The sequence below is a fragment of the Poecile atricapillus genome, chromosome 2, assembly GCF_030490865.1.
Source record: "Poecile atricapillus isolate bPoeAtr1 chromosome 2, bPoeAtr1.hap1, whole genome shotgun sequence".
NCBI lineage: Eukaryota > Metazoa > Chordata > Aves > Passeriformes > Paridae > Poecile > Poecile atricapillus.
In genome coordinates, this window is record NC_081250.1 from 133,489,871 (window position 1) to 133,510,041 (window position 20,171).

Sequence of the window (20,171 nt, forward strand, 5' to 3'; positions counted from 1 at the left end):
CTATAATGAAACTCCGAGCAAGAGGTGAGAAAGCTGCACATTACCCTCATTTTATAAATAGGGATATGAGGAACAATTAAGGTCTATAAATGACTAAAATTCAATGACAGCACCATACAAAAATCCCACAAGGAAGTTCATTCGTTATTCAGTGCAGGGTTTGTATGGTGTGCAAGAGTAAGGAATGGGGCCACACACTGAATGATGAGGATAAAAAGAAATATTGAATAGCTACCCATTCGGTGAGCACCGTCCATCTTGTGCACTGAATGAGGTAGTCCTGTGGAAAAAATAGTATGACGGTGTAATTAAAGACCATTTCACAATGCATACCCGTGTACAGCACGTGGGTGAACTTAATTCTGCCACTGCCTAATTTTTGAGTGCTTGACTTAGCAACCTTGTTCTGTTAACATGCTTTTACCTAAGAGTATTTAACAGACATTTAAAAATGGTGTCAGTAGCTGCCACTAATAGGTCGCTCTTCCACATTTCTTAATACATATCAATGACAAGTAGCATTTCTAATTAAAGGTCTTAACATATACTAGAACACTTCACAATTTTAAATACCATTTTTCCATAAATTTTACTAATGATATAAAGGGGATAGTAGTGATACAAAGATAGAGAAGTACTCTTTTTATCTAAAACTAACATGCAAATGTCAAAAGTTTTTACAATCAATAAAAACAGCTTAGTGCTCTTAACTATTGAATTCTTATAAAATTCTCATGAAACCTTTTGACAGTAATAAAAATGTTGTCTTTGAAAGGCCAGGGCACATTTTAGGTGCTAAACTTTAATATACCCATATATGAAGAATGAAGCCTTTATTTCATATTTTCTTGAAAATTCATGAAAATATTATTTTCAAACTATTCTCATTATATTGTTGAGCTCACCCTCTTCCTCTTTCGTTTCCTTGTTGCTCGTTGGAAAGCATACAGACACACAGGCATGCAGAATATTACGGTTTCCATCACATCTGTGGCCAAGGAACGTCTGCAACATTTGTGGATTCTGATCCAAGACAACTGCTTGTTCAAGATTCATCAGGTATTGTCTGCAAGCCTCATAGTCACATCGAAGAATGTGCTGCATCAGTGTTTGTTTCTGTACTCAAAAGAATAAAATATTTTAGAAATGTAAAGCACAAAAGCTTGTAAGCTTTTTAAAAATGTAAAATGTAAATTTAAATTTAAATTTTAAAAATTTAAAAATGTAAGCTCCATAAATACTTCTAATTTTGAAATTAATAGGAAGGTCTTCACCCCCAACACTGGCTGGAAGCTAGTGCAGGAGCTGTTCAGAATATGCATCATCTCAATTATAGCACTGTTAAAAACAGTTGTGTGCATTCAGGCACAGACAAGCAAAAGGAACGGAGCAGCAGAAGCCATTAGGCTCACAAAAGCATTCCTGTGGCTTCACAGTCAGATTCTTAAAATAGATTACTTCCATTTCATAGCTCCATGTAACATGGGAAAAGTGATACAAGTGAAAAAGCCCAAGGATCTGCACAACCAAGTTCCAATCTAGCTCTTTTTAAACAAGTGATTTATGTGCTGAGAAGTGAATGAACAGAAGCTGTTGAAAGTCTGGGAGGTTCACTTCATATATAACCAGTTTTTCCGTAATGATGGAATACTCCTTCACTGTGAAATCAATCTCAGCCTAACAGGTACACAGTATCTCCGGGTAGCAGCAGAACTAACAAATTACTGACAAGATTTTATAAGTATGACATAAAAATTCACAACACAACTACTCATCACTGATGAGGACAGAACTCTACATGTGACTGAAGTGCAAAAACCTTCACTTTCCTCTCCTAGTTTCCTAGTGCATGCTCCAAATAGATAATTTAAAAAAAATTGCATTCTCAGGGATCATCCAACTAAAACAAGTTGCTGGATCTCTGAGAAAAATTGTACACCCATGAGAAAAATGAAACTGCACAGTGATAGCAGATATAAAAACGTAACCATTTCAAGATCAATGCCCAAAACCACCTTACTAATTAAAAGCCTGATACAGAAGTCATGCACCACCCAAAAAAAGTCTTTCACTTTACTTGGCAGATTTGTTGATGTTTTCGTGTTTCTAAGAGAATCTTCCGTTGAAATTAGCTTCTTTCAAATAGTGAAAATATAAATCAGTATCTAAACATGAAGCTGCTTTAAGCATAACTTTATAAAAGCAAGAGAAAAAAAAAGCACATTATTTGGCAGCAAAGAAAATATTTTACCTCAACAGCCATAATGATAATAGCAGCTTTCTTTTTGATGGTCGAGTTAGCAGGAAGATTTGTTAAGGAATGAACACCCATTCCAAGACTACTAATAGGTGGAAGATCAAGCCAGTCAGGGTCTCGTATCCCACCCATACAATCTTTTGCCATTGGATAGATTGTGCCATTTCCATCTCTAAGAATAATAGGTGATTCCTATATTTGGGGAAAAAAAGTTTCATTATTAAGTCTCCTCAATTTATAAATACTATCCTTCCCAAAAGGTCCAGTTCTTGACTGCCAGCAATTACAACAGTTTACCCAAGATTCTCATTTATGTCATTGACTCCTATCAATACAAGTGGTGCAATATAAGATAGGAAATTCCGTTTTGCAAATGCCTGAAATGTGCTTAACATAATAAATATTACTTAAAATATCTTCCTTATGATATACATTCATTAATTAACATTACCAATGAAACAAATAATATCTATGCTTTTAGCTTACTTAAATGCTCCAAGTAAAGTTGAATATATTGAAATGAAACATTCAAATTCAATTATTTTGCAACAAATGTTCCCTTCAATTCTCCCAAACAAAGTATGCCATGTTTGTGGAAGAGCTGCACAAAACCTCCATCACTTTAAGTGATGGATTAAGTGAATCTGTACTTTTAGTCAATTACAGATGAATTTTTTGTTAATATTTCCATTTATTCTCAAGAGTGGATTTATATCTGACCCAGTTTCAAAATATAGCTAGTTCATATTCCAAAATGCAGCTAGATAACAAGTTGATACTAATGCAAGAACCATTCTGTCACCTTTTTTGCCCTTTTTTTACATTCAAGGCATAGTTTAAGTAAGATGTGCTTAGGTAAGTTCATTGCTATTCCCCTCGTGCCATCAAAATATTGAAAGTAGCAGCAAGTTTTTCATAACCTGTTTGAAAAACTATTTCTTTGCAAGATTTTGGAAGCCTTACAGAAGGCTGTACCATCTCATTCAAAGTTGACAGAAGTGAAGTGCAGTGAGGTTAAATGATTGAGACACAAAACCACAAACCTGTCCAGCTGTAAAAATAGCAACACTCCTCTCATTCTGACCCAGGAATGCAATGCTACTAGTAGGGAAATTATTTTCCTGTTCAGCCTTTCCTGTGGCAAGGTCAAATATGCAGTATCGAACCCAGTTTCCAGTTTTCAGAACAGCATGCACTCCTTCAAAGACACATGAAGAAAAAAGTTAATGCATTTTATGGATGGCATCCAGTAAAAGAACTGCTAACTAAAGCACTTTCAAGAAATTAGTCTTATCAATGGAAGCACCTGTTTATGTCATTTTGAAAGTAGGTGTTTTTCACTTGGATCACAGACAGGTAATAAAGGAACCAACAGATTTGGACTCACAGGGTAAGTCCTACTTACCTTTTGAATCTACATTTACTGCTAGGATCTCTGTTTTTTCAGGAATACACAACTTTTTGGGTGTTCTTTGAAAACAGTCAGGAACTTTTGGAGTTCCGCCAGTTTTCACGACCTGAAAACAAATGTAAAATTTTTAGCTGTAATTAAGCACACATAGTGCTGACACTTCAAAATACTGATTTTTCTCCTCCATGTTTCACAAACACATACCTGCAGTTCATCTATTCTGAGCAGCCTACAGTCTTGGAGGAGAGAAGAAGGATCAGGATCGGAATTGGAACTGCTCTGACAGTTTGCATTATTGGAGGTGCCTGGAAATTTCACAGCAACATATGCACCATCCACTTTTAGCACCTACAGGCAGAACACATTAGAGTATTACCAAAAGGCTGAACAGAATCTGATTTGCTTCAATATAAACCACACCTTTTTCAGAGAGAGGAAAAATTTTACAATATCCAGTGATAAAATTGTATAGCTCTTGGTCATTAGCCTTGTCATTTTGCTAAAATTACTGCAATTTGAAAAACTTGGATTTCCTAATGACCTCATAAGCATCCTTAATCATATCAAAGGTCCCTCCATTTCAACATCCTACATCCATCAGGAGCCAAGATCAGTTGACTAGAGAAGCTCCTACTAGTACTCCCCTGGTCTCTTTCCAACTTCCACCTCCTGGAAACAGCAGGACAATTGCATGTTTAATAGCCTGGATAGACCTTCCTCTTATTAATTTGCACAATCACTTCTGGAAATAAACACTATTCTTGTGGCACTGAATTCCATACATTAGCCAACAATTCAACAACAACAAAGTCTACACTTCTCCTTCCTCAAGTGCCCTCTAGCTCTTATACTACAAGATAAAGAAAAAACTTTTTTTGGCCCCACCTGAAAATTTTTAGTGTTCTTTCCTCAACAAGACTATGCCGTGGAAAAAAGACCTGTTAGTTTATGGGTCTCGTACTTGTTCTGTACACACAGTGATCAAGTTCTCCACCCAGTCTCTTAGGACCGAAGGATACAGACAAGTGTATCCACATGTTCCTCATGTGTGTGTGTCTGTCCTTCTCTGCCCCCCCCCAAGGAAAGAGAAGCTTTTCAACCCCACACTGACACAGGCATCTCTAAGACTGTAAGCCTCTCTGAAGAGTTGCTGCCATGCATATCTAATCAGAACTGTCAAAACAGGCTTCCTTGATACAGGAACTTGTGCTATCACCAAACAGCAAAGCCCTTTGAATTTCCAGATGAGACCATAGTTTTCTCAAAATGAAAACAAAACTAAGGCACAAAAGGGGATGGGGAATGAACAGACAATATTGAATTGTGAGCAGAAACAAGAAGTCTGTGTGCTCTCAGTCTTGATCAAAACTAGATATAAGCAACCATCAGTCTTTAATAAGCCCTAATTTCTCCACAGTTTCTACACAGAAAGTGCTTAACAAAGTAACCTTTGTTAAACCTTTCTAAAAGTCTCCAACCATAAAAAAACATATCTCAAATTTTCAAGATACTGGATGTAAGAAAAATCCAGGCACTTCCATGTTTTCTCCCAATTTCTCTAGGTAAGTACAGCCTATCAAGTGCACTAGAGAAAATTATATATTGACAAACCTGAAAGCGTTAGCTGATTTTTTCTGTAACAAAGATTACTGTGGATAGAGTTACAGCAGTTTCTCCCTACATGCTGAACCTTCACTCTAGAAGCAGAATTACAAGTTCTAGTAGTAGAGCATCACTGACAGCTGTAAGAATACTACCCAAAAATTTCAAAATTCAGACTTAGTCAAGATTCACAAACATTAACCATCATCTGGACTATACAAAGACAGATTTGTATTGAGATTGGCAAGACAACTCTCTAGACAAAAACTGTGGTTTAGTAAAAAAAGTTTTTCCATGTACATTTAGATGTTTCTAAGATAATTAGACTAACTTATAAGCCTGTAATCACACACCATTGGTTCAATCAGAGCTTCTAGTCCAATATGCAGAGTCTCTTTCTTTTTTCTTAAATGACTAAATGTTGTTACATGAACTTTATAAACTTGGGCTGCCTTCTGATGGAAGCACACCTTAAGAATAGGTACAATTCCCCAGTCTTTAACATATCCTATCTCCATAATTAAAAGGTTTTTACTGCATGCTTTCTGTTTGCTCTTAGTGTTATCAACTACATAATTTCTCACTTATATCACTTTTGATGTACTCCGAGAAATGACAGTTTTTAAGTGCTGGAATTCTTATGGCATCCATGTGACAAATATTTCTTCCCATTCTCGAGGAAGATCATGTATCTTTAAAAACTAAAAAAAATATGCTTATTAAGATTTTGCTAAGAAGATAACAACCTCTTCAAACTAAAATCAGTTATTTAGTTAAAGTTAATACTACAGCTGTCGGTTGTTATACAGAAAGAAAATAAAACTGTCCCCTGATGTAGTAAGTAACAAGCTTGAGAGAAGCATTTGATAACTGTACACAGAAAACTCCAAAACAAGATCTGGCACAGTGAACCAGCACCAAACAAGATAAATATGCAACATAAACATTCCTCTTTAACTGAATTTATATAAGTCTGAGATAACTGAAAAACTCATTACAAAAATAAAATGCAAAAACTTAAAGGATTGAGATGCTTTAGCTTACAGAACAAATGTACTACTGATACTGCTAACTGCAAAAGTTTCACCAATTAGAAACAAGCATTTTACACAACTACATATACAATGTGCGCCTTACTAGGTCTTAATAAGAGAATCAATTGAATGAAAAAAGCAAGCAACAAAAAACAGAAAATTAAGTAATTTTTTCTGAAAAGCAGAGTGCCTTTTTAGTGTATTTTCAACTACAAGATAATGACACCTGGTCTTTTTAATAAAACTTAAAAAAATTATTTGAGAAACTAAAATATGAACACAGTTGTTAACTTCTTTATCCTTACTATCAACCCACTTCCACAGTCCCTAACAGCAGAATGCCACTGGCAATCATTGAATCTTTCCAGAATCACCACATTCTTCCTCAAAACACAACAGCAGAAGACTAGGGAAAATAATTTTTTTTTTAGTTCCTATCCAGTTTTCTTTTTGAAATGGAAGAAATTTTAACATCACAGAAAAGACTTCATCTCTATCCCAAAGGTAGAATGAACACCTTCAAAGAAATACTGGCACAATTTTAAAAAATACTCAACTTTGAAAGATTACAGATTCCTAATAGGGAGTGAAAAACTCTTCTAGGACAAGATCCAGTCTGAGCTTTTTCGATTTATCCTTCTCAGTGGAAGGCTTCAATCTCAAACACGAATTAAAGAAAAAAAACCAAAACAAGTTCAAGTGGCTGACTGAAATAATGCAATACAAAGTAAGAACAAACTACTCAATGCAAATTTATGTTTTACAAAATTCCTAGGAGCTGATAGGTTTTCTGAATGTAGGAACTGCAAAACTGGTAATACACAGGATTCTCACCTGGTTGAGGATAACTTTGATGACCAGAAGCTGTTTGGGGAGGCCTTGGACACTGCCAATGGAAAGCCTCAGACCAAAACGAACCGCAGCTGCCAAAGAAGAAAAAAGCAGCTCCAACCCAGGTTCCCCATCCCTCTGTTCTAGCAGTGGTTTCAAACACCATTTAAGCATTTCAGAAGAAGAGATCCAGAAGCTAATGTAGTTAAGTAAAATATCCCAAAGCGCATGGGATCAACAGAAGAAAGCTTTTATCCCTCTGATACCAGTGAGCAGTAACAAAGGCTTATTTCAGCCTGTATCTTTTCTCAACAACACTAAAAGAACACTCCATCAGACTTCTCACCAACACAGACAAGAGATGGGACAAGTGCCAGGCTATTTCATTCCATCAGTCTTCCATTAGAGGTTGATAATCCTGGAATGATTACCTCTTCCATCCAGTAACAGACTTGGAGGAAAAAAGGCTTAATTTTGCTCCAAGTCATGAAGGATTTAATTTGAAATGAGATTGGAAGGTAATAAATTCCAAGGAGCAAGGAGATGACTAACTACAAGAGTGTATCTAGCAGACATGCATTCTTAATCTCTTTCAAGACCACCCCAGTGTAAGAACTTTGCACTCTTGTCACACTCTCTGGTCATTCACTGCTTTGGCATCATATGAAATCCACACAAACAAAGCAGTGTGCAAAATGCAGGCTGCACAATCTACTGGTATCAGAATGATCACAAACACTCATCTTGGACCTTTAGCACTCAGGGGAGAGCTGTTACATTATCAACAAAAAGCCCAGAGAGACACAGGCACTTTAGAAGTCAACGCCTTCTACCTGTCCACCATTCCACAGAACATGGCAGGGGTCATGGAAAGATTTTTAAACAAACATTTTTTAGAGACATCATGAAGCTGCTGCATATATCCAAAACCATGAGGACATAAAATTTCTAGAAACAAAACTATTTTAGGAACACAGGCTGCACATCAGTAAATCTGAACCCCTTCCTTTCCTATCTCTAAATTCTACCTCCCAAAGACTAAGTGAAAATTTTTCTTTTTGTGTAAAACAAAGAATTATATAAATAATTTTGACAGGTGGCAAATATTTTGCCAGAAGCTCATAGCTACCTAATTAATTTTATTTTAAAGAATATAAATGTTCAAACTTTCAGATGCTTTTACAGGTAAAAGGTAAAAAGTAAAAAATTTTTACAGGTACAAAATAATTGCTTTATTCCTCTTACTCCTTCAAATCTGAATCATTAAATAAAGCAAGATTTTTTGCCTCAGAAATCAGTTAGTTTAGTGCAATTGACTTCATATTGTGCTCAAAAAATATCCACCAAATTACATGTGCATTTCACAAAGATGCCAAAGTACTGACATGCTCCATAACCATGTATTTTACTGGATGACAGAACTTTGAGAGAAGCTACGTGTTGTTCCATTGACACCACACTTTGTAACACTGAGTTCATAAACTCAAAGAAGTTTCAAAGCCTTTCCAATTTATTTGAAACACCAAGGGTAACATGTGCCCAGGTTACACTGCAATAATATGTTCTCATGGAAGATGCTTATACCGCTGAAGCCACCCATAACAATACATCAAAGATGTGACTTTTCAGACTGTCCATAGGTAAACAGAAGACATGGAATACCAGATTAATGTATATCTGGGTGGACTATAAAAGGGTAGAACTTCTTAACTCAGTAAGTCCTAAGAGCCCAAACCCATCTAATCATGTTTTTTGCAGTCTGAACCTCTGTACACACACATTCAAAAATTACTTATGGATACAATAGTCATACTATTCAGAATTAAAATCCTCTTTGTGCTTAATTCAGCTCACAACAAGCTCAATTACAAACATTACTGTTCCAGAATGAACAACGTTACTCTAGAGTCTGTCGGAGAAAACTGCCAAGGGTAACTCTTCTGCACACTAAGGTGCCTCTGGTTTTTCCTCATGCAATCACACAACTGATCCAAATTACAACAGAACACGTAACAAGGCTTAAACTTGTTTATTGCAGTTAATAAACTGCATTTCTGACTTTAACCTAGACACCACCAGGCAAAAAGTAGTTATGATTTTGTCTGCTGGATTCTACTCTAGCAAGTCCTGAAGATCAAGTATTACAAAACTGTAAAAGGAAAAACATGAATGGCAGTATATACCACTGGAAAAGGACAGCATGTTTTATGAAAGAAAACAAGCATTTTTGCCATAAACAACTAATCTAGAATAGAATCAGCACCAGAAACTGTATTCTGAAGACATGCCACTTACTGATTTTAGCACTCCAGTGAAAATATAAAAATTCAAGCTCTTTTATACTGATTATAGTAGATCTTGATGCAATACACAGACACCTTTGCAACTGTATACAGAAATAGTAGAACACTCTCTGTACTGAAAATCTTAGGATCTAAAACAAGAAGGACAGATAAGGACAAGAGGGACTTTCCCAAAGATGGTATAAGAGGAAAACAATGCTTTCAGCAACTTCAACTAGATCTCAAAATCTTATTTATAGAAATTGAAGCGTTACAGTGAACTAAGTTGCCCCATATTCCCTTTTGCAGAAATGACCTAAACTTGACAATGAAAAGTCATTGTGAGCCTGCTCTTTCCAAAGATACTACTCAAGGCAAATCTTACGCTGCCACACAAGTAAATCCATTAGGGATGAAACTAAAATAACTCTTACTAACTTCTAACTTTTTTAAACCTTCTACGAATTAAGTAGAAAGCAACCCAATCTTTCCCTTTTGAGGAAAACCTTATTGGTTTTCTCCTTGCTTTTATTTTTGAAAAGCATACCAGAGAACCGTCTAGAGGACCAAATCGCTCCTAACATCACACAACCATGCCAAGGAGAAAAAGGACTATTTTCCTCTATGTGGCTCTTGAGTCAGAGTGAAGATTTATAAGAGACAAAATGAAAACATTACAAGGATTAAGCAAAGGGATTTTCTGGAATAATAAATCAAATAACTTTATAATCATATTAATGAAGTGTGTAATTTCTAACCAAAATATTTCTGTCCTTTGGTTCACAGAACATGAGATTCACCCAAATATTCTACCTATGTGTATGTAAAAGTCAGGCAAAATTGGTGGAACCCTTCACAATCTCATTGGACATGTGTAAGTTATTGCTCAACACAACAAAATAATATTTTGAATGAAACAACATCTGTTTTTCTTAATATTGGGGATTAACTTAAAATTTTTGAGATTTATCACATTTTACTCACAACACACCTGCTCTACTATTACCATTCTGTTATGGAAAAATATAAACACAGCTAAAGTCATACTCATCAGAAACATTCTCAAGCATCCCCCAAAAGTATGAACTTTTTTTAACAGTTAGCTTATCTAAAAGAAAAACTGGTTTTTTCCCCCCTCCCCAAAAACAGTGGGACAGTGTATTTTAGATTTTAGACAAACCTTGCCAACAGGAACATTCTTAACATCTTCCACAAACACAACTTCTCTCAGAGACCACTGTTCCTCATTCACTTTCTCCTCCTCTTTCGGGGCAGGAGTAGATCGTCGTCGCTCTGAGACAAAGAAGTTATTACCAAAAAGAAAGACTTGACTTAATCAAAGCATCAAAATGCAATGTTCAGTAAACACCAAACCTTTTCCCTCAAGAGATTAGCAGCAGTCAAATGTAGAAATTAATAAGCAGTTAGTCAGAGCTACCTAACAAGTATATCACGTCACTTTCATGTTTTTCTGTGGATTTGGAACTAATGAAGCCTATATGATAAGCAAAGCAATTTTTAAAGATATTTAAGAAAAGTAATTAGAATACAGTATTTTTTTTAAATTTTAAACACTACAATAACTAGAATACAAAAAATTAAAATACAAGGAGCAAGCCCTGTTTTGGCAGGGCTCGCATACTCGTGCTGTAAAATGGCTGACACTGTGAGACCATTCAGTCACCCCTGATACAGTGCTTTATATCAAACTTACAAAAAGTCTGCTTGCCTACCACATATGGATTACTTGGCAAACTTCTAGAACAACAAATGAGAATAGTTGTCTGGGCTAATGGCAACTGCAGTACAGTTATATTTGCTGCAGACTTCATCTGAACAGCAACTGTAGTATACTCAGAATCAAATCTCAATACATAACATGGCTAAATTAACAGTGACAAGACCCTTTAATCTTTCAAGTTGAGTATATAGCGTAATTAATACTAGCAACATATTTAAAACAAGAAGAAGAGAACTTCTAAGCTAATCATACAATTAACTTCAAACACTAGTTCAAAAACCCAAGTGAAGTTGTAGTCAATGGAAAATTACAGCTGAATGAACTGCAAAAGAAATCAATAGTAAAAGACCTTAGTAAAATTAGTGAGTACTGCAGATCTGAGCAGATGAGATTCTCAGCCACTGCACAAGGCCATTTGAGTCATTTAGTCAATGCTTCTTAAAACTGAAGCTTGTGAACAATTAGAAGGAAAAGCCACAGAGAGAAGGTTTCCTCAAATAACAGCAATGTAATTACATTTTATAAATTTATGTGCTTAAACTGAGAGGAAAAAAATGCTTAAGGAGTCCGGTTACACAAATTTGCATGTAGTCTTTCAGGTTTTTAAGCACAACTTGTAATATGAAACTTCCCTGACTGCTTTTGTATGTTAATAAAGAATGTCTTGCTTTAGATACCTATTTTGTAACCAATAGAAAGTACTGCTTTCTGCATTGACTTTCAACTACAAGGCAAGCTGTTCAACAGCAGCTTAATCTTTAAAGAAGTTTTTCAAAACAAGTTCAATTTCTGGGCTGCAAGGAAACTCATTACCACATTGCAAATAAAAATTAATATATCTTCAGAATTTCCTCTTGATCACCTCCTGAAAGATATCTTTGACTGTGAGAACTGTTATGCTTGCGCAGACACACCTTACATTGAGAAGTCACTGCTTATACATTTATTTAACACTGACAATTCACAGATTATTCAAAGTCTATTATAAAATCCTTTATCTATACTGCAGTACAGACTGAAAGACCAAAGAATTCTGAAATTAGTACAGAATCACTGTAGAACTGCCTTTTATGGAAACCTCTTATCTACACAATTATTTATGTTTACTCTGAGCTATACATTACTTACTATATGGCATTGATGCACTGCTTGCTATTGAGGATGCATCACTACAAGTGGAAGCTGGGGATGGTGGAGGACCCATCTCAGTTTTCACTGGTTCCTGTTTGCTTTCAGGTCTAGAATAAAAGTTAGTACTCAGAATGAAGAAAGAAAAAAGTGAAATGTTTTCTGTGACAATAGACAAAGCGCCAATGTATCCCAGCATTGCTCCTTTAATAATACTTCAAAGAAGTAACTCCACACTTGTAAATGACCATCCTAACCAGCAAGGCTGTAAATCTTGAGACTGGGGATGGTGCAATGCTGCTTAATCAGGGATTAGCTTAACATTAACTGAGCACAGGTACACTATTACAGAAAATAAACACGATGAGCTTCATCTGAGGAAAGAATTATTAGCTTTATGCAGTAACCTGAAACTCCAGAACTGCTAAACATTTTCAAGCTTTACTTGAAATTGTTTAAATCTGTTATAAGAAACATTTAAATGGCAACTGTCAACCCCCAAAATAATATTTTTATTACTATGGAGGGGCTGAAACAGATCTGTTTTATCTCATAAAGAGCCAGGAAACGACTGCTTCCATTTTCAGCTATTAAAATATAAAATCTTGGAAACTTTACGAAACACTGTAGGCAAGCCTTCATTTAATACTCCTCCTGCATTTCACATGTACACAGTGCTTTCACACAAGTGAGACACCCTTCCTGCAGTGAGCATTTCTGCACATCTAGCCAAGCCTACAAGAAACCTAGTACCTTATAAAGACGGCAAAATTTTCAAAACTATAAAAATCTGACCTTCCTTTTCCATTATTACTCCCCAGTTCAAGAGAGTATCAAATCAACAATCTGTGTGTATGCACACGTGTTCTCCACACTTACTTTGCCTCAGTAGTTTTGCTGGCTTTCTCCATGTTTTTCAAGCTCTCAGGGGATCGAAGCTGAAATCGACAGCTGTCATTCATGTTCCAAACAGATTCCATTAGCACACCAACTTTAGGAATTCCAGCACTGATTGAAAAAGCAACTGCTCCAGCATGATAGAGGGGGTTATTTCTTAAACACACCTATATATAGAAATAATTATTTCTATGAGAAAAATTAATTCTACTGCGGGAAATCATACGTACATTGTTTTCTTGGTGGCATATGTAGTAGTCAAAATAGAAAACTTAAGTAATCAGGTGAAGAGGAAAGTCAGCATTATGTACAAAAAAGAAGCTGTTGTGCAATTCACAGCTGAAAGCAACGGCTTTAGCAGTGAAACTTGAATGTATAATATTTACCTGCTCAACTACAAAAGGAACAATTAATCCAGTAACAGAGACTCATCACAGTATCAATTAGAATGGTTTTGGAATCAAAAGAAATGTGTTCCCTGGGAAGGAGTTGCTTTGTCTCATATTAGTTCTAGTACTACTAAAAAAAAATCCTCTGTACCAGTTATTAGCCCTTTTGGTAAAGGCTTCAAACTTCGGTCTATCACACTGCATAAATAAATCAAAACCAGACACTAATACTGCAGGCATTTAAATGCCTAATCATGTGCAAAGCTATTTGTTCTACTGGGAACTGTATTTCTATACTTACTTTATCTCAAAATACAGAATCAGTATGTAAAATAAAACAGAAGTACTTTGCATGAGTACAGCTTGTTCCTCTGTGCAGCAGGAGTCATAGAACAGTAACAGTACTAACAAGACAGCCATTTACAGCCATATAATTCAAACATATTATTTTAATTTCACATTATTGCTATCACTTTTGTGCATAATTTTTTGTACCAAATAATTTTGTTGTCTTATTTTAAGAGCACGTTGTAAGCTCATCATATACAGCATGGTAGAAGTGCCACTGGTGACAGATGTACTTGCCTGGGTTCCAACAGTTATGTTTGGCATAGAGGAGATACCAGCACTAGACTTCGGCTTTTTATTTTTTGCTCTGGCCTTTTCTAGCATTTTCTTCCTTTGGCTGAAAGGAACTACACCCCTGTGGAAAAATGCATGATATTTTAAAAAGGCTGTGAAAGAAAAGCTTTGTTCAGAACTTTGAAGAGTTTATTCCTTCTGCTTAATATAATCATGAGCAAACATTAAAGTGTGTGTGACACCTTCTCCAAAATCTCAAAGTACTGCACAAATGTCATCTTTTTCCATATGTATCCCCACTTCCCAAATTCATCTGAACTACCTCAATTTATATGGAGGAGGAGGAAGAGGAAGAGCACACTATTTCACTGCCAAATGGCTTTCCTTCCAGTCTAAAGCACTGCAAAACCTCTGTTTTAAGTAGTATACTCCAGTCACAGCTCTCAAGATGCAGCCTGCCTCTCTGAACTTGAAGGTATCTTTCCCTTGACTAGTGATAATTTCCAGAATTTGCAATCTCTGAGAACATGATTTTTGTTTCTAAATTTTAAAACCTTCACTTTCTCTCTGCGTACATGGTTGAAGGAGTCTGGGGCTCTTACGACAGACTTCAAGATGGGGAAAAACCCACTTCTTTTTTAATGGGATCCACTCGGTTTAGTTAAAAATCATCCTGCATATACAGTTAAGCATGCTTATTATTTTGATACTTCATGTTTTAGTCAGTGGCTTATACAGTTAGAAGCTTTGATTCAAGAAGCTCCATCGTGTTAAGTAAAATGTAAAAAGCATCAGTCCTGTGAAACATTGGAAATTGAAATCCTGTCTCTTGTATTGCAGATCACTGTAACTTAAGGGTATCAATAGTAACAGAAGCTTCTGCATCAATATGGTAACATAAAATCACCACGGCTGACATTTAGCCAGAAAAAGACATGTTATAACATAAATTGATTCCAAAGACTACATGCAAATGCTAATAAATAATTTTGTATCTTGCACTGATTATTCCACTAAATATGGAAGGATCCAAGTATGTCCAATGCTATGGTTTAGCAGTTTCTATACAAAGAGTAATTAAAGTGTGCCATGTCAGCCATGGCATAATGAAAGAACCAAGGACCAGAAGTTTACAAGTCTGGCTCCAAATCTACTTAAATATTTTCCAGAGTTAAAAGAATTTAATGAGAAAGCTGTTTCATACAATTAATTTTCAATGCTCTCATTTCCAGCTCATCATCAAGTATTTAACTCATCCATGCCTCAAAGCCACTTGAACTTTAGGCATAATACATAATGCAATGGCTCCTGACACACTGAAAAATAATGCATGTTGACAATGCATTAGTATTACTCAATGAATTCATTTAAATTACAAACTCATGTCAGAACCCTTTTGGAAGTATTCTTTTTGAGGGTTTGTTTTCTGCTTTGGTTTGTTTGGGATTTTCGGTGTAGTCATCTTAATCGTGAATTTGTTAGTTGAAATATTTTAACTAATATTTCATACTTTATGTTTGAAAGTGTTATATTTTAACAACAAACTCCAGAGGGAGCATTTGATGTTATTTTCCCCCTTCTTTAAGATTTAGAACACAAACTAATGGACCAAATCTTCTAACAGAGCCAGAGAGAGGGACATTGACCTCATATGTTTTTTCCATATTTATAATCTGAAAAAGACCCAAAAGGCATAGAGAAGGTTATTCTCTGATCCTGTGTAGTACTGATACATCTGAATGCTAAAGCATTTACACACATCTCCTAAAAGAATGACCTTATTCTGTTAAAGATGTTACAACTGGATCCAAAAGCTTTAGGCATTAAAAAAGAGAATAAATATATTTTATAAAGGGAACCTAAGATCAAATGCAGATTTACCAAACTCAGAACAATGGTGGTTCAGTAGTTTTGCAACACTTCTTAGAGCTGGAGACATGAAGACACCCAGAGCATCCACACTGCTGTACACAAACCCAATACTTACCACCAATACAAGTTGTTCTCTAGTTGAGCACACGTGTAAAGAGCACAACAATGTAAAGAAACAATCCGTTCTCCCTGAAGCTCCGAGTATGTCTGTGCAGTGTGCTCTAATTTAGAGGCTACGGAACTTAAAGTTTCATCTACCCATGTAGCAACCTAAGGGAGAAGGAAAGAAAGGAACAGAGAAGGTAAAGGGAAAAAAAAAAAAAGAAAAATATTTACTGGTTTTGAAAGGGGGGAAACAAAGAAACAATTATACTCTTTGGAAATTTATCCCCTACCATCTTTTCTTTCCCCAAAAGAGAGCTTTTCAGAATTGTTTTCCCTTCTATTTCCAGTCCTCAACCTTAACAAAAAAACTTGGAAAAAACAAAAGGAGAAACCTGTCATAAAGCATATGGATGTGTTGGTGTCCTTACCAAAACATTTTCAAGTTCACTCTAATGAGGCTAAAAAGCATATTTAGCTAACTTACTTTACATCACTGAAAGCTTCAATGTCCTTGGTTTTTCTACTAAATCTTTACAGAACATTAAAAAGCTTCTCTATTCTCAAACCAGAGTCAGTTTCTACTGTAACAGCAAAAAGTTGAGTGTTTCAGATAATCAGATTAACCAGGTATTTTTTCACTGTTTTAGCTCTAAATCTGATAGATGTAATTTTTTAAAATTTTCTGTATTTCTACAAAATATCAGATGGGAAGGAAAAGAAAGGAATGAGTAAATGAATTAAGTAGTTTCTAGTGCAGATGAAGCTGAAGTAACAACTTCTCTATAATATAGTGCAAGCAACTGAAAAAACACAGCTTTGTCAAATTCAGCAACCAGCGAACATTTCATACCTTGTTATTTTCTGTGGCAACAGTTGCTCTAATACTATTTGCAGAAAGGAGCACAATCTTTTCATTGGTTAAGCCCAAGAACATGGCCCGTGGATGATGCAGTGAAGGATTCTTTAGAAATAAAAAAGTATTTTAGATATTCAAAGCACATAAATAATTCTGAAGGGGAATATTTAAAGCTATACAGTACCTGTGCATTTCTGTAAGGCTCTGATTCACTCCACTTCCACTGATAGAGTTCTCCTTTACTGCTGACAGCCACAAGCTCAGAATATAGAGCTCCGATAGAAATAAACTTTGTTCCATCCTACAAACACAGAAATACAAAGTCTAAGAAAATTATATTATAAATGCATCTATAAAAACATATAAATGCAAAAAAAATGAACTTGGAATTGTTTGTTTTTTTTCAAGGTACCCATGAATGTTGAACCTGAAAATAAAGATTATAAACCTAAAATAAAGATATCCAGATTGTCTCAAGATCAGCATCCCCCCCCCCCCCAAACATCACTGTTTCTGATGAAGTGAAGAAAGAAAGAAAGAAAGATGTTATTTTATTATTTCCCTTAACTTTAGCAATAGCATATATATGACAATTCATTTGGACAGTTTTTTAAGAGTTCACACGGTGCTTTGAGAACACAGCACTGCTCATAAAACTAGAGATGAAAAGATCTCTGGACCTGTGACATTGAAAAAAAAGTTTCTGCTTGAAATTCTGGCTGTTTGAAATTAACTAAAAAGCTACATAATTCCACTATTCCATTGCTAAGTATAGTCAGGAAGGTATCTTCCAAGCTACCCAAGAAATCAATTATCGAATTTGCTGTTTCATCAGTTAAACAATTTTTATCTTTCATTTCTCAAAGTAAGTAACTGCAAACAACGTCAAGTTTTAAAAAAATCAGAATGCTATGTCTCAATAATGTATCATTATAACCTGACATGCTGAGAAAGTTTCTAATTATTGCTTATTCCTCTTGCCTTTTTCTCCTTTTTAACATTTTATCAAAACTCATCTGGTTTCTTTCCACTGCATCACTTTGTTCATTTGCTTCATACTATACCTGCGTGGACCTCACAGCTCTGATCTCCTCCCTCCTAAATTGGGTTTTGTATCCATGTTGCTGTAACTACACAATGTTACAACCTCACTTTTGCAAATTCCTGTTCCTCCTTGCATTGAAATGGTTCACAAACTACAGAGAATTTGAGTGATTCCACAAAACATTGAATTCTGTTCATTGAGAAACGTTTGTAATGTTTCATTGCTCCTCAGCAAGTGCAGCTCTAGGACAAACATGTTCTTTCCGAAGTTCCTTACTACTAATAACTCAAATTTTTCTTCCACTTCCAGCTTCACAAAAAATGAAAAAAAATCCCCCAACTTAAACTAGTATAAAATCAAATGCTGTCTTCTACAGCTATAGATCTGAAAGAGGTACATGATATCTAGTCTCTGCAGTGGTTATCTCCCAGATCAGTACCTTTTGACTGACTCTCAGATTACAATACACCACGTTTAATTACTTCAGCCGTCGGAGGGGAAACTGAACACAGCCATTAAAAAAGTCCCACTATCCAGTACATTTATCTGTCCTCTGAATTAGAAGACTTTTCACCACAGAAGTTTAAAAGTGGAAACATTTTTAGTTTCATATGTCTGGATTTACATATTTTTTTTACTGTTTTCATGCCTAGAAGTGTGCATTCCAAAAGGTATGAGTGTGTCCTTGAGTGACACAGGATTCATTCAGTACAGCTGTTACCAAATGCTCACCAGTATTTTGGGAAAAAGAAAAGCAGCAGGAGGAAAGGACAGAAGCAATCACAAGCAATTCTCTTTTATACCCTGATAAGAGTCTCTAGAATTAGTTAAATCATTAGAGAACGATTTTGTTCTGGAGGGCATCTACCAACACAGCACAGAAGTAACACAAATACTAATCCATGTCATGATTATTAATACATGCCATGGCATAAACATTGCACATTCTGAGAAAGAACTGTGATCAGAACCTACTGTAGTCTAATGAGATGCATCTTCAGAAGTTAGCAGGCCTGATGCCTCAGAGTTAAGTAAGGAAAGCAATTAATTTTTTGCTCCAAGACACTCTCATTTTGAGTTTTCACTTGCTAACATATCTTTTAAAAACACAGCTTTGTATAAGAAGCTGAATATTAGAGAAACCTGCCAATCACATTTTTTTCTCTCTCTTCCATCAAACTATTAGCAGTTGTGACCTAAGTGCTTCAGGATCAATGCTGCATTCACCTCCAGAGGGCCATTCAACCAACTGCCCAAAGTTTCTGTAAACCCGCAACTCATGTTCAACAACAAATTCTGATTTCAGACCAGAGAAATTAACACACTTGAGAATGATGCAGACTACTGAAAAAACCTTAATGTCTCAATAGCTAAGTAGAATACACTTGAAAAAACGAAAGGCTTGGTTTGCACCTAAATTACAGTCAAGCAGGGAAAAAACAGTGTATTTGCCATTACCGCACTACAGATACACTTGGCTCTGATACGCACAACACAAGGTTGATACAGTGCAAGTGTAGACTGATAGTACTACAGTGTAACAATATCTGAAATATCAGAAGAATGTACTCATTGATTTGGATTCCTCAGCAACTGATGAGATTTATTTGGTGGAGAAAACTCAGTACCTGAGCAACATGGCTATACACTGTCAGTCTCAGATTATTGATGAAACTGATGCACTTGGGAGCACTATCAGCTTTCCAAAAGTGTCAGCCATGCCTCTCAGGTTGGTACCTCACCTCCCACAAATGAAAGTTAACCACCCTCATCACAGTCTCCTACAGAGTTCTGTCCCAAATGCTAAAGGTCAAAATAATGAAGAGTGAAGGAAAAATATTTGCAAACATGACTGGCTCTTTTTTAGTGGTTTCCTGTGTGCTATAAATTGTCCCCTAGATTACTGTCTTTTCCATTAACCTTTCAAGACCTCCTTCCTATTTTCCAAAATGAAAGAAACACCTGAACACTCTGCTAAACTATCTCAGGATTTTTACCTTGAAGAATTTCTGCTGGAAAATACTACCAACAAAAATTCATACTGGATTTATAGAAGGAAAAAGACAGAACCATTTCTTATGAATGTTCAGCTGAAGGAAATGATGGGAAGTTCAATTACTTTTGAATAAAAATGGAAGG

At 35.7% G+C, this 20,171-nt stretch overlaps 1 protein-coding gene across 11 annotated transcripts in view; it reads right to left on the reverse strand.

Moving 5' to 3' along the window:
* Positions 1-20,171, reverse strand: part of UBR5 (ubiquitin protein ligase E3 component n-recognin 5) — an 86,687-nt gene that overhangs the window by 31,759 nt on the left and 34,757 nt on the right. For 9 of the 11 annotated variants that reach the window (XM_058830658.1, XM_058830653.1, XM_058830655.1 and 6 more), the window contains 13 exons: positions 17,172-17,288; positions 16,982-17,092; positions 16,142-16,296; positions 14,158-14,275; positions 13,166-13,350; positions 12,287-12,396; positions 10,598-10,710; positions 3,873-4,016; positions 3,663-3,774; positions 3,301-3,455; positions 2,252-2,449; positions 906-1,116; positions 236-280 (listed from right to left, as the gene is read on the reverse strand). In XM_058830658.1, coding sequence (XP_058686641.1) covers positions 236-280; positions 906-1,116; positions 2,252-2,449; positions 3,301-3,455; positions 3,663-3,774; positions 3,873-4,016; positions 10,598-10,710; positions 12,287-12,396; positions 13,166-13,350; positions 14,158-14,275; positions 16,142-16,296; positions 16,982-17,092; positions 17,172-17,288 — 1,774 coding nt within the window. The remainder of the gene's footprint in view (positions 1-235; positions 281-905; positions 1,117-2,251; positions 2,450-3,300; positions 3,456-3,662; positions 3,775-3,872; positions 4,017-10,597; positions 10,711-12,286; positions 12,397-13,165; positions 13,351-14,157; positions 14,276-16,141; positions 16,297-16,981; positions 17,093-17,171; positions 17,289-20,171) is intronic. The other 2 variants (XM_058830657.1, XM_058830654.1) reach the window with 1 other exon arrangement.